At 45.5% G+C, this 15,891-nt stretch overlaps 1 protein-coding gene across 1 annotated transcript in view; it reads left to right on the forward strand.

The window, feature by feature from the left end:
• Optix (optix) overlaps window positions 1-13,802 on the forward strand; it is a 51,342-nt gene extending 37,540 nt beyond the window's left edge. The window contains exons 2-3 of the mRNA XM_078192480.1: window positions 12,086-12,481; window positions 13,421-13,802. Of these exons, the coding sequence (XP_078048606.1) occupies window positions 12,086-12,481; window positions 13,421-13,802 (778 nt within the window). The remainder of the gene's footprint in view (window positions 1-12,085; window positions 12,482-13,420) is intronic.
• Window positions 13,803-15,891: the final 2,089 nt, after the last annotated feature.

Genomic DNA, 15,891 nt, shown 5'->3' on the forward strand with positions numbered 1-15,891 from the left:
CGAAACGCGATGAAATATTTCTGAGCGGTAGAAAACGTTCCGATATATTAGGTCACATACCGACCGCTGTGCACGCTTGAAAGTAATATTATGAAATTAATGAGAGCTCCGAGCGAATTTCGCTTAGATAGCATCGAAACTCGAAGGAGTATAATTATGTTAATATAAACTGCGCGAAAGTGGTACCGCGTACGTAATCTTCGTAAAATATCGCATTGTTCGGTGGCACAGCGGATACGAAACAGAAACATATTAAAATAATGACAGAAAAGGGTAGCGACCGATGATAAGGCCGTATTGTCCAGCACATCCCGATACTTAGCCACCGATCGTTCTAACGATCGGATAACCATCGTTCCCGCGTCGATGGTTGTTTAAACGAATGACACGATTCTAGCGTTATTTTAGGTTGCCGCGGACTGGATCGATAGATACCGATGTATCCTTTCCGATCTACATCAGCCATTACCGACCACCATTATTATTTGTCCGGGTGACAAAAGAATTACACGTCGGGGCGAATTATTTTCGCTGCCGCGATACAATTTCGACGTCCGTGAAAAGAGAGGTACAATTACGAAAACTATGACATCAGCTGATAAGGGGCTAAGCCGGCCACCGGCGGCAAGGTCGACGCCGGTCACGCGATTCGTCAATTATTCCCGAATATAATGGTCGCGGATTGTTCGAAAGACTTGTTTCAACGCGAGCGACGATCCTTTTATCGTCGGCAAGCGGCACGCCGGGACGATTTTTACATTTGAATCCCGACAATGAGGACACCGACGCCCCCGGCTATGAAAATGTTACCCCTATCGCGAGCAATGATATCCCCCCTAGTCGGTCACTGGTGCATGAAACGGTTAAGCATCGACAATGTAAGCCAATCAAGGGGTGGATAGTATAAGGGGTGTATCACAGAGCGGGCCGCGGTAATCACTTGGAATTACGTTAAATTTTTACTCCCGCACACCCCCTTGGGGCTACGCGTCTTGGTCTTTTGATGCTGGGTCATCAACCGGTTGAGAAAGATACGTTTAGCAGACGATACGGTGTCTCCAAGCCTATTACAGCTGGGAAAATACTATTACGGGGACATGGATAGTCTGAACAGGGCCTAGGGACCGATTGTCGAAACCCCGATTCGAATATGCTAGATGAAAGCAGTCCACGAGTGTCTAAATCTTCGACCACGGTTTCTTTAATTCCCATTCTCCTCTTTTATCGGTCATTACCATCTGATAGCTATTTCCGTTTTCGTGTAGATTGCATTCTATACCGTCGCGATAGCGACATGTATGGAACGAACCAACTGTTTTCTTCATTTTTCATTGTGACAGTTTTAGCTGATTGCCCGGTGCATTGTTTTCACATTTTGTTGAACCATTTTGCTGAGTTTTTGAATGTGTGCGTGAAGAATTTCGAGCTATTGATTTAATATATTACATAACCAGTGGTTTAAAAGTACGCGTGCGACAAGCATTGCTTACATTACATAACGTAACGATAATTATAACTACATATTTAAATAAACCAGTTGTAAACAACGTTTAACTCTTCTAATAACGACCAAAAGTGTCGCGTATACCGGGGTAAAATATACCAAACATGTTTGATGTATTATAATTTGATAAAGTTGTAAAAAGAATTTATAACGATTTTATATAACCTGATAATTGGAAAATTCAAAAAGGAGGAAGAAATACAGCGACGTTATCTTCCGGAAAGGACATCTTTCGTAATTAAGAGTTTCCACGATATCTTTAAACCGACCATGTTAGCATCTTAGGGTAGCAGCATATATTGCTCGAGATAAGCATGAGGCGACCCACTGTCCCTGCTACGACAATCTTTCCTGCATCAAATTATGCTGTCTTTCCCCCATCTATTAAGTACGATGTTTTTGCTGCACCAATTCACACGATGCTTTCCCGCGCTTTACATCGTCGCCCAGGGAGTCACGTGCTGATATAGAGTATGAAGTTCTGATATAGAGTATAGAAAAGAATATTTTGAGATATCATTAACTACTGGCAGGGGGGTAATATGGCGGCTATCTCCGGTGCTCGCCACTAGATGATTAAAACCTTACTGATGAGTCTTTTAGCAGGACCAGGACTAAACGCTCTCTTTACTTTCTTTCATTCGCCTATCTTTCTTAAAAAATTAAATCATTTATTAGAACTATTCAGAAGAACATTTTCTCAAGTTTAATTAATAACAATAAATCGTTGTTGTCTCTAAAATAACTAATATACCGTCCCTATTACAAAAGGAAGCAGCATAAAGTAATAGTTCCTACTCGACTCTGGTTTTAGTACAAAGGTTATCGATTCGAAAACTCCGTAGACCCGCACGATATACTATGTACAGAACTATCGAGTCGCTGAAAAATCTAAAAGGGGTTGAAACGACCTCGTTCCCCTAGAAGCTCGTTCTTCGAGCTATCAAGTGCCATTGTCCAATTTAAAGTTCCTCTTGTGCCGAGAGTCGAGAGGATAAAGGGGCGCGCCGGTGCCCGATTGATAATTCGCCGAGTTTAGAACTATTCCGGTAATGTACCTCTGTAGACCACGAGCTCTCCGGGTTGGGCTCTGTTCGGAGTGGCCCGACAAAGCCCCACGGGGGTTTCGGGGATATTACGGGGCAACAAAATAATAACGCGCCGGTGCGGCGGGGGTGGTGGGTCTTGGAGGGTACACGAGGCTGTAGGAAGAAGGTGGTCGGGGTGGGTTTAGGGCGCAGCCAGCAAAACACACACGGCGACTAAAAGGCTTACGGGGTAATTTGCGACGGCTTAAGGCCAGGCCAATCTGATCCATCCCGTGTGTACACGTGAAATCTTACACCGAACGGTGCCGGTACGATCTTCGCAGGGAAGAGGTAAAGAGACAGCGGAAGAAAGACAAGGAGGGAGGGATGAAAAATCGTGGAGGAGAGCGAAACGAATGAACGAAGGAGGAGAGAGAGAGAGAGAGAGAGAGAGAGAGAGAGAGAGAGAGAGAGAGAGAGAGAGAGAGAGGGTCGCAAACAGGCCTCTTTGAAAAACGATACAGGGTTACCTCAATGGACCTCCCTAACTTTCCCCCTTCTTTTCTTCTTTCCCTTCGTTTTCCTTTTTTCGTCGTTCCTCTTTCTTCCGACGTCCGGCGTCCCTCTTCCAGGCTCGGTCTCTCCTTCTTCCTCGATCTTCGTCCACTTGTTCCGTCGTCCGGCTTGGTTGCCTCGTGGTGAACACGAGCCGCGGACTTCACGGGCTGTCGCGCAGAATTTGGCCAGCGAATTTTTTCCCTGAAAATGGTTAATTGAGCGTGCGCCGGTGCAAACGAGAGGTTACCGGGGGCTGTTTCCTCTTTTTGCACGGTCGCCGCCCGCTCCCCCATTCGACCCCTTCTCTCGCTTCACCAACGCTTGCTCCTTATGTTACAATTTGGTCTCTCCGAGATTCGGAGTAACACGAATTAGAGGCTTCTCGAACTTCTCGTGAACTCGATACGGTCCCGTCACCGCGTCTCTTTGTCCCACTGTCGTTGCCCTAATCGAACGGTCCTAATGGCATCGCTTTCACCTGCGTGTACTCTCTCGGCGATCGTGGTCGGTACGCAGCGGCGTAGATAGAACCCGCATTCGACGAACCGATCCTGAGGATGAAAGACGTGTCCGAAGATGAATGGCAAAAGAAAGAAAGGGAGGAAAGAGGGGGCGAACGGGCGGAGAAAATGAGAGAGAGAAAGAGGGAGGGCACATTTCAGAAGCGAAACTTAATTTGCCCCGAAGTGTGCCACGGGACTCGAATCAATTCGAGGGCTCTCGAACCTCGGAGAGCCTCTGAGCGACGGCGCGTGCCTCGATCGGATGCCATTGAAGTTCCACTCTTTCTTGTCGCGCGGTAATTGAGAAACATCGATTGCGGTGCACTCGTTTCGCCATCCACGCACCCTTTCCCTCCGACGCCGCTTGAAAATCTATCGGAAATGTATCGTCGCCTCTCCGACATCGTCCGCTAATTTTCCGACAGATCGTGTTCGGATCGTTTTAACGCGGGACGCGTATCCGAGGCACGTGTAAAAGTTTGTAATTAGAGGTGGACAGATTTTTTGACAAAGTTTCGATGCGACAAACTTTTAGAGTTATTCGTGGGAATACGATGGAAATGAAAAGACGAGCACGAGCGAGCCATCTATCCATCCGTCCCCGCGATACCATCTTCCACGTCACTTTGCCCAACGAAAAGAACCCCACGCATAGGTTTAGGACACGTTAAGAGGTCCTCGACGGTGTTTGCCGGCAAACACCCTTCGTTCTCGCGTTGCCTCGATGGCGCCCCCTTTGCTACCTCGTCAGCCGGGGCCCCGTGTCCTCCCTTTCACTCGCGCATACAAACCGAGTCTGATTACACATTAATTATTTACCGAGTGATTTCTGACGTATGTACCGACCGGCTTCTCGAAAACGGGTCATTAAATTAAATGAGAACGCGGAATTCTCATCGAGAGAACGCGCGGCTTAAGCGTTCCCGGCAACCGACGCCGCCGCCGCCGCCGGCGTCGATCGGAACAGTGTTTACAGGAATGTTTACGAAACCGGTGGCTAATATCGTGCGACGGTTACCATCCACTTTATCCCGGTCGAACAGCAAAACGGTACGAACGATTAGAAGATTTAAAACTGCTACCGTGCGCCATGTAAGGACGAACCGAGAGAAACTCTTGGGACAGCGATCCACGGTCGCCGGAACAAGACCGTCGGTAACGGTTAATTAGACTCTCGGATCTTTAAACCGTCGTTCGGCAATTGTTTTCGTACAGAAAACCGTGCAAGGTTCACTTCACCGGAAGAACTTGTTCGGTAACAGGACACGCCACGTTCGCCGAGAGAGGAAATTATCCCATCCTCGTTTATCTCGGTCGACTGCAAATATTTTTTCTAGGTCTCGTTTCCTAGCCACTGTCTGCGACGATGGCTAACCGACCAGGAATAATTTTTCTTCGGGAATAGCCGAAAGAGGCCGGGAGCACGGCCTAAAACAACGGGATTAGTCTTGGCGGACAGATTCTCATCGGAGGCCGAAGCAAGGATTTAATTTCCGAGGATTTTTCCCACGGAACGGTCAGGAGGGTAGTAGATGCCTCGAGGACCTCCGCAAACACTTGAAATGTCTATGCCGCTGTAGGAAATTATTTGTCGTTCATGGTGAATGACCACAGCTTCCAGCAGCGGAAGAAAATGTCGTTCGGCTAAACTGTTTGGGCCAATGTGGCTGACCGGAGCCAATGATCGTTCGCTTTGTAATACGGTATAGGACCCATTTTAAAAAAACAATAATTTCCGATTCAAAAAAATTCTACTACAAGTAGATGTATATTTAAAAAATAAAATACGCATTCTATTACTGATTAGAATTTATCTACTGCAAAATATTAAAAAAAAAATTCCGTTTTTTCGCAATGGTGAAAAAAAATAGAAGTATAAGGATTTATAGTAATACAGAAATAAGTAGCTCAAATGCAGAACAGTAAGAACGTTTAAAGAAATTGAAAATATTATTTTATTGCTATGTAGTCCTTGTATTTTTAAAAAACCGCAATCTACTAATATAAGATCCACATTGGCTTTTTCAGAAAATGTTTCGCACATTGGGTATATAAAATCTGTTTCTCTTCCCGATTATTCCGCTTGATTGACGCAGCGTCAATTGACATCCGAATTTAATTTCTAATTGATAGAATATGGATCTTGCGCGTTTATGAGAAAAATGGGAAAATGCTGTATCCAATAACGGAAACATTAAAACAATTGAAGAATATTAACACATCGCTGTCAATTTATTAAAATGATTAAAAATAGAATTAACTGTCTCCATGCCTTTTATCCGCTGCAATAAACGCAATAAATTTGTATATTGTCTAAAGATTCGCAGTCTACTAATTAGTTGTAGTATAAATATTTCAAAAAGTGGACATAATTTCGAGAAGAGTCGAACGGAAATCGTTACAAAAATCCTCACGAACAAATGGGAGTCTCGTTGTCGAAAGTGTGACGGTAAGATCACCGTGCCGGTGGATACTCTTTGTTCACGGGCAAACATTTGCCCGTTTCCTCGGCAGGGTGACAGGAAGACCGTAAGTAAGCGATCGTTCGCGTCGAACGAGGCCGTTCTCGCGGTTGCGTTCGCTTTCCTTTCGGCCGCCATGTTGCGGCCGCCGCTTCTCGATCTTAGCCCGGATTAAAATACTGCAAATCATGGGCTACCTGTTCTCTACGGCAACTGTGCGTTGCACTTTGTGTCCGCTTGTTTTATCCGCGACTTCTCTTTTGTCTCGAACCAACTGCTGCCCTTCTTTAATTTTCGCTACAAAATGAAGTCGCGCGAAAGAGGCGGCCACAGAATTTCCCGAATTATCGAATCTCGTCAATTGGAATGATTTCTCGATGGAACGTGGCGAAGATCGAGCCGTCGAGGGTGGCGAACGAGCTTTCTCTTTCAAAGACAAATATAGCAGACGAGGTCTATTAGAAGGGACGACGGGGTGGGAGGCAGGCACACGGAAGAAAGAACTGAGCATCGACAACCGAGTCGGCCGAAAGGGCCCGTATCGTTTTAACGTCTCTATTAGCGGCTATTAAAAATGAGCTAGAGACGAAAAAAGAAAGCAGTGAAACAGCGACGAGGGGTTGCTTGGTACGGGAGAGAGGAGCAGCAGAAGGGGGGGTGGGGGGGAGGCGACGGGGTCGTCCCGGTTGCTTAAAATCGCGGGCCCTCTGTTCACATGCCGTCTCCTCCTCGTACCGGTATCCAGTTACCTTTTGTGGAGGCCTTCGTCGTATAGCTCAGATTTTCGAATGATATGTTCTCCATTGTGTGCGCCGGGTATTTAGCATGGCACGGGGTTGGTCTAAATCGGAGGGGCCGTCGGTATGGGGGGGGGGGGGGGGGAGGCAGGGAGACACGGGATGTGCCCGTACCACGCACTAAAATCCACGCTGCACGACACGGGGTAGATTCTGTTAAAATGATATCCCCCGTCACTCCACCGGAGTCGAGATAGATCCGATTCTGATATCAGGTTGAAATTGATCGTTTCTCTTTTTATCCCGCTCGCCGGCTAGAGAATCGGAGAAACTTGTTCCCAATGGAAATGGGAGGGGACCAGGGACCTAGAATTCTTCGAGCGACGTTCCCTCGTTCATGGTAGCGCTCGCTTTTTAGAATGACTTCTGGCTGTTTAAAAAATTTATGATTTAAAAAATCATTCTTGCAAGCTTACGAAGTTCGAAATTTATCTGTTTTTGAAATAACCATTTCCACGTACATTTCCTTTATACTGCATTTTGTTTGAACTTACATTATTTATATTTTCGTTTATTTGTTTAACTTTTTCGGCTGTGATAATTTCTTAGAAGAAGGAGAAAATTTATATTTAATATTTACATGCATTTACTTGAGTATATACACATGAAAAGAAAACAGAATTTTACTTCGTTTTAAAAGAACGGAAGAATATTCATACTTAATATTTTATCCACCGAAAACCTATTAATAGAATTTTCGGTTATTAAGAGAAGGCTAAAAATTCATTTCGTTATGAATCCCAAACGAAATTATTAAATTATGTTGCTGTGGGCGACCTGTTAACACAACCACTGAAAGTATCATTTCTATCGAACAAGAACCTTAATGAAATATGTGAAAAGTTGAAGAAATGATCAGTAACTAGACAGTTAAAGAACAGTATTTATACATTGAGTTCAAATGTTAACAATAAAGTTTTACCGATAAAAGTGACTAATGTGCATTATTTTATAAGAGTTACAAGTTGGAATTTATGTAGACATTCCGCCATTTTTATTATAGCGTAAGCTTGGGGAATTTATTCACTAAATTGTGAAAGAAGTGTCTTCATAATTTTAGCAATTTGAAAATAAAAGATGCAAAAATTATTATTTTGAGCGCATAATAGATAAGAAATTAAGTGCTATCCAGTTTTCCTAAATTTATCAGCGAACACTATCGTTGCTCGCGCAGCTTTCGCGTCGCCGAAACGATCGAACCTCCAGAAGTGGGCTCTCGCCGCCGTCACCGAACATCTCGGAACCTTTCACCATGTCGTTAGTTCCTTGATCGGAGATCGATCCAGACTTCCACGTCGCAGACACGACCATCTTGCGCGTAATTACAGTAGCTTCCGTCACGGTTTGAGCCCTGGTCGTCGTCCGCGTGCATAATACTTTACAACATACACGAAGGATTACAAAAGTGACTCGTCATCCGCCGTAAATACTTAACGGCGGGGCGCATCCTCATCGCGGCATCCTCTGGCTGCACCTGATACTTTCCCCCTTGGACGCGACGCCTGATGAATTTCTTTTTTAATCGTGCCACACCACCCGAAATCCACCGCGTCACCTGTGATAGCTCGTTCTCGGAGCGGTTTCGACGCGGTCCTCGATTCGCCACGCGAATTCGGGGGAACGCGTGCACGCGCGTTACATATGCCGCGAATATATTATGAGGGTTCAGAAAAAAAACCGTGGGGCCCCTCGGTAAAAATCCGCTGGGCCATCCTCTCGCGGCGACGCTCGTTTCCTCGAAACTCGTCGAGTTTAGGAGCCGAGCGAACCGTGAACGTCTTTAACCGCGAAACCGGCATGCCGCGCTGTTCGCACCTGAATAATTTCGATCCGCGCTGCATCCAATTAGTTTTTCTGCATTGCGAAATAGTACTATACAGGCGGTCTGAAAAGATGGCGGAGTGGAGGAAAAGAGAGGGAAGCGTTTCGTTCTGGTCCCACTTGAGGACACATCGGTAAAGCTAGCTGTTTCAGACGCCATAAGATGGTTAAGGACGGTATATACGTATACATATACAAATCGAAATGGATTAGATAGGAATGTAGCCTATGGAAGACAGCCGTCATAGAAGATACCACGTTTACGTGAACTCTTTTAAAAAAATTGCTTCCAATGTGTCAAATTTTATGTGCTGAGTTCAGCAGAGAAAAGCGCTTCGCAACAAAGACTCTTTTCTGCAACAGTGAACGGTTTCCAACGACGATTACGTCTAGAGAAAAAATTTAAAAGTGAACTCATCGGGTTTCGCGCAACCTTTCAGTTCCCAACAGCAGATCGTGCCGCCGATCTTCGCAAGTCAGCTAATTACCCATCGCCGCGATCAACACTGAAAACTCGTCTTTCGGAATTGAATAACGCTGCTGAGCCCTCTCTTGTCGCGCATTGCACACACGCACGCACGCACGATCGTTAACAAGGCAATCCAACGGGGCCCGCAAAAGAAACGAAACCGGAGGAGGAACTTTCCCCGTCGAGACGTGTACCGAGCGGAGTAAAGAATCAGAGAAATTAATGCTGCTCCAGGTCGCATTCACGCCGAAAAATTGACACCGTAAGCTCGAGCCTCCGCACTTTAATGCCACGACATTAAGACGGCGGCCTGAATGGAGCTCGGGGGATCGGGGGAAGGAAAGAGCACTTAGCGGAACAAAACGAGAGGCTGGCACATAATAAGTCGCGGTGCGCTCGTGCGGGTGTCCCGTGAAAGGACGAAGACAAAGGCGAGAGCGGTTTCGAGGCATAATTAAAACGCGTCGAGTGTCCCATCGAATCGAGACACCGGCTCCAAAAGAAGATGAGAGAGAGAGAGAGAGAGAAAGAGAGAGAGAGAAAGAGAGAGAGAGAGAGAGAGTAGGAAGGGTTCGATTACCAGCGTGTCCGACGCGTTTTCGACCGGGATCCGCGTGAGAGTGGCCTCTACTCGAATCGCGTTTCACCATCCGAGCTACCTTTTCAGCCGCAACCATCCATCCGCCCCTGGAATCGAATAAATCGCGTTCGCGCCGTGCGTTGTCAAAGAAGTTTGACGCGTCTCGTTAGAAATCCATTCAACGGCGACGAGCGCCGTTATTTAGGAGCTATCGAAAGGAAATACGATTTCTGAATAACACCAAAGAATCATCGGGGAACGATTAACCAACCGGCTGATATCGGTAGCTCACGGCCGGCCGCGAGATCGAATCCGCTCCTCCTGCATCGTCGCGGTCTTTTTATTTCTTCGATTTTGTTGCTCCTTTTTTGGGGGGCGCGGTGAAACGACAGGCGCGATCCTCGCTCGGGCTGCGAACCTGTTCGAAATCACTCGAGGTGTTACCGTGGTAACTGTGCGGGCTCGAAACTCGATTAGCAAAGAAAATACGGGAGTATCTCAGCCGGGCTTGCCGTTGAATCGATCTGCAGCCGAAGAGACTTTTAAGGCGACCACAACACCTTATTGTCTTCTGCAAACGGCCAAATGGATCCGTGTTTGCATCCTATCAAAGACAGACGTTCCCAGATGGAACGTATGTTTGTGTAATTCGGATTACGATTGAGTGATCGAACAGAATCTACCCAATGGACCACGAAACATACTTAGATAAATATTAGCTGGTTTCTTTCAACGATTTTAATAAGCCAACAATAAAGCAACATAGTGTTCTTCTATCACACCTATTCACTTTTACGACGCTGAAGCGTTTCGGTTTTTAGGCCTGTATGAGAAACCGCGTGTAAAATGCATCTTTCACAGTTAATGAGTTAACTTCTAGCCATTGTTTCCGATCTACTAGTCGGATAAGTTGTAAATGAATGCATTGATCTTTTATCTTTCGAGTGTGTTAACTTGAACACGTGTTAATAGCACTTTTAAAGACAATTCTGAACTTATAATGTATACTGTTTTAGATGTTAGGCTACAAGTTAGCCTTAGGCATAAATAAATTGCCAATGTGTTACAGAAAAATTCACTTTGAAAGCGAAGAATATCAACTAAAGAGAATTTCGTTTCCTGCATACATTGTATCGGTGGATTAGAGACGTCGTAAAAAATAAAATTCTAAAAATCCTGCCGGGAAAAGTTGTCCGATGCACCGTACGAGATAATTTATTTTCCTGACAGATCAGAATAAAAATTCAACGTGTGCGGCACAGTGAATAACAGTTTCACGTCGACAGGTCGAAACATCCGTTCCGATCATGGCGAGTCTGCCCGCCGTTTATCACGTAGATACGCTAGATGTCTCGCGTGAGAAATTCGCGGTATTTTCTTTATCTATCCGTAATCTCTCGAGTAATGAGGTGGATCGTTCCTCGGTAGGAACGGTGGTCGCCGGGAATCGTCGTTACTCTCCCGTGAATCCTTGCTCACCTGGGAAGTATGAGCCCGCTCATTAATTACAGCCACGATGACTGGAAACAAAGTGTTTTTCAGCGCCGAGCACATCCTACCTGATCTATCTAAGCGGGAACGAATTAAAATTCTGATCGCGATCTGACGCCCACGCGGCTCCTGCCTCTCGCAATAGTCGTGGCTCCGTCATTGGCGGACGGTGACCTTTTTGGTTAACCTCGCCGCGGGAGATGCATGCTCTAGTAATCGATACTGAAAGAAACAGCTTGAGAGTGCGTTCCAAATTGGTTAGATCAACAGAAAGAAGTTTTAGTACTCGACAACGTATGCATAAAATGTCCATTAAAAAACTATCTACTAAATTCACCGATTAAATAGACAGAATACTGTTTATTTGTTACAAGCAAACGAGATCATCTTTATTCAAAGTAAGAACAATTTGGATAAATTGAGAGGAACAGAAATCGAATAGAGATTTCTTTCTTCCTTAACTTTTTACGCTGGGAAAATCAATAAATTCCAGAAACGAACCCTTTTGAAACAATTATTCATGAGATTGCCATAACCAGTTAAAAATTTACGTATCTGATACAAACGTAATATTTGCATTTAATTGTTGCTTTGTCATTCGCGTAAATAAATGAAATATATAATTGGATATACATATATTAAATAGTATATTATATATTACTGTTTCCGAAGATAAATCAGTCTTCTATTTTCCCCAAAACAATAATTTTTAAATATGCTAAGAAACCATTTACGTGACTCTAAATAGCAATAATAATAGAAACGAATACAATCAACTCACAACGGCTAGCACTCAATTTTGTAAAGCATTTCGTCCAGAGCAGCATCCCGGGCTCGCCAACCGAAAGTACAATTGACACGTTCTGTTACAGAATGCAGCAACAATCTGGCACAGGAAACGGAAATACAAGACGCGCGCTTAGCCCCGGCCCGGGTGGCAGCGATTCGGAGGACTCTGACATTTCTCTCGGCGGAACGTCGCCTCCGTCGCCGAGTTCCTCGCCTCCGCCGACTCATCAACCATCTCCTGTTCCTCTCGGGCCCCTCGGACCTCTGCCTCCTCCATCCTTAAATTTCCGCTTCGATCCGTCGCAATCGCAGTTTCGATTCAACCACGCGACGGCTTTCAAGTTCCCGCCGTCGGGTTTCCGGTTTGGACCGCACAGCCCGCAACACAATCATCCGAACATCTCAGGTGGCGGGATCTTCAGGCTGACGGAAACGAGCCCGTTCCAGGCTGTAGGACCCAGAGGTGATCTAGGATCGAGGTAAGTCGCTCGAAAAAACCACCCTTAATCGAGCATCAAGAATGGTCGATTCGCTATCGGCGGAGCCCCCGTGGCAGACTTTAACCGAATGAGTTATCTCGTAATTTCTCCTCATGTTTTCACCGTTTTCTTACCTTCTCTACGTCCATTTTGAGAATTAAGAATTGTTGATATCCACTCTACCGAATGGTAGGATATTATTCTCGGATTAAGAACATTCCAAATATTTCTTGTGAAAGAATCGTTATATATTTATAGTTGCAATGGTAGAAGTTTAGTGTTCAGGTATAATTCACATATCTAGTGCGAAAATTTCAATGTAAAGCGATTCATATACAACACGATTTACTTTATTATGAATAAAGACGTAGTCAAGCTCGGTAATGAGATGTGAATGTACGAACGCAGTGATTTTGAATGAATAATTTTGTGAGTAATTTTCTAGCGTACGTTTCGTCACTTCTCTAGAGACCCACGCAGAAACTGAATATTGTGTACTCGTCTATCGGTTGACCTAATCGGGTTATTATCGTTTTGTCTTACAATTATTCAGAAGTGGGATCCGAAAGATCGGTCGTTGCTTATCGTAGTATTATGAATGTTTCTATTTTATCTTTATTGCGGAAAACGAATAATACAATGAATGCAATTTTTTTATTTTAACACGTTCCAGCTTCACAGCTATAGAAGCCACAGTATGCTACCAGAAGTAGAGCATGCTTTAAATAACTCAATTAATAAGGTAGTAGATTTTTTTCTGAATAAATCAACTGATTTAATTACGGATAACTTGTAAAAAATACCTTGACGATAGTTTGGGGAACAGAAAGGAAAGGGGTTAATTGAATGTACTATTGAATCAGAGTTCCTGTCGTTGTTCGGGACGCCATTTTTACAGATTTCGTGGTAATGTTCTAACAGCAGATTTTCCAATTGCAGACTGCCGGATCCCCTAGGACTGCCACCGCCGCGGCTGCACCCGCACGAGGGTCTGTTGCATCACCCGCACGTCCCGCACCAGCTACCGGAAGGGATGTCCAGGTTATCGGATGGCTCGCGACTTTCTGACGGCGGGATCTCCCGTTTGTCGGACAGCCTATCGGAAGCACACAGCCCGCCGTTAATGGCGACGAATCTGTCGGTGACGGGTCCGCTAAGGGTTGCAGTGCCGAGCCCCCACACGCCTTCTTCGCGGGGCAGTCCGCCGTTGAGCCAGCAGACTCCTCAGGGTCAGTCCCAAAGCCAGGGATTGATAAGGGTTGTGACACCGCCGGTGAACCCGAAACCGCCGCAAATCCACAGACCGTTCTCGCCAGCGTGATACGACAAGGAGGATGATCCCGACGAGGTCGTGTTGGAGGAACAAGAACAGGATCGGTCCACGGTGCCGGAGGCGACCGCGAGCAACGGTGAACATCGTTTCGTCGGGAAGCGGTTCGAAGTATTGTGAGATCGATCGGAGTGAACGCAGCGCGAAAGAAAGAGTCTCGTTTTCGCGAAGCCAGCTCGGACTCGAGCGAGCTCGGAGGTCCCTCTCCTACGGAACGTGCGATGATTACTCGAGATCAAAGGACGTGCTGTTCGAGGAGCGCCCGAAGAGTCGAGGAATCGAGGCGAGGGTCGCGAGAAATCAATCAACATCTGACACGACAAATCCGCGGTCGGAAAGTTGGAAACGCGTTTCGTTTCGAGGACGCCGCGGGTTCGTGTGTCGGTGCTACGTTGTCGTTAGTTTATCGAGGATACGTGGCCAGAATTCTTTGGATTGATGATGCGTTGTTGGTACAGCCGGACGTGTGCAATTTACCCGAGATAAGAATTCAGAAATCAACCAGAGTGCGCGTGTAAATAGCCGGTGGTGACTCTAGGACCTTGTCACGAGCGATCTGTCTCGACATTGCTGAACTGACACAGTGTAGTGGTGTTACTTTATAGTTTGTATATAGCGACGCTTACGCGAAACCAAAAATCGAAGAGAAACAAACGCGTTATTTCGGAACCACGTGTGCCGCTCGAGTTGTCACGATTACGGGGCTAATTTGAATCTTCGATTGACGGATGTGGGCTGAGGCTAAAGCTTCGGACGTAGTGCGCGATCGATGGACAGAGTAAGTCTACCCCTCTCTAGATCATCATGGAATAATCGTACTGGCGCGCCGAAGTGATCCACACAAAATTGTAACAAACCCTCTTTGTACTCGGTGGGGCGTTCTCATTGCCGATGACGTTCCAACAACAAATCGCACAATTATTAAAATGCTTGCCGACGAACAAAAAGGAAACAGTGAATCGCAAAAGACACGAGCCGATTGAATCGTACGAAACACACGAGAAACAAGGACACACGAACACACATACACACACGAATACGAACATTGTCATCCTCGCCCCTTTTTAGCCTAAGTAGAAATTAGCGACGTGTACATTTCCGAAAACAACTCGGTCTCCGTTGATCGGTTTTACTATCGGAATAATGAGCCGCGATACGACTCGGGAACGTACATCGGCGCGAGAACCGATCGATCGTTCGATCATCGATCCTCTAGAGCTCGATGTGGTAGAGAATTCTGAGATGTGCAGAATGCCAGACGTCCTGCCATTCGCGTTTCCTTTCTCTTTGTAGATACGCATACGTACAGTACACACATACGCGCAGCGAACAAACAGGAGACAGATTAGCGAATTTCTTGTATAATCAGCCCTTATAAATATTGAACATACTACCGATCTATGTACACAATAGGTACCTTACGTAAAAGACTATTACCGACGGAATTATACATATATAAATATACGAAGGAGAAAAATAAACAATTATTATTATTATTACGATTATTATTATTATCATTATTATTATTATTAATTATTATTAATATTATTATTTGCGCCTGTACATAACATTCACACGGAAATATATTAACAGATTATTATGACATTACAACAAAACCGTGGTTGTCACTCACTCGGATTTCGAGTACCCCTTCCATTCGACCGCACGCCCATTCAATCCCATTCCATTACAAACCCGGACGTCCAACAATCCCGAGCAGAAATTTATGCGACCGCCCCCGTTAATCCACCACCGAAACTATCACCGAACGCGTTAAAATCATGTGGCCGGCTAGCGGCAATTATCCGGTCCGTTTGAACCACGCCGTGTTATAAAACCGCTAGCCGTGAATTCTCTCTATTAACACGCCGCCGGCTGTCGTTGAGGCTCGACAGCCGACTTGCCACCGTTCTATGAGCGTATCGGTAAACCGGCAACGACAGGAATTAATTAAAGTAATTGATTTAAATGCACACCGATGTTTGCAAACTTTTCGATGCCGTTTCTGCTGTTACAGAGACCGGTGATCTTTCGGCCGCGTTACAAAAACTTTTGTCGGCGAACCCTTCTGCGAAAATAT

The sequence above is a fragment of the Augochlora pura genome, chromosome 10 (assembly GCF_028453695.1).
Source record: "Augochlora pura isolate Apur16 chromosome 10, APUR_v2.2.1, whole genome shotgun sequence".
NCBI lineage: Eukaryota > Metazoa > Arthropoda > Insecta > Hymenoptera > Halictidae > Augochlora > Augochlora pura.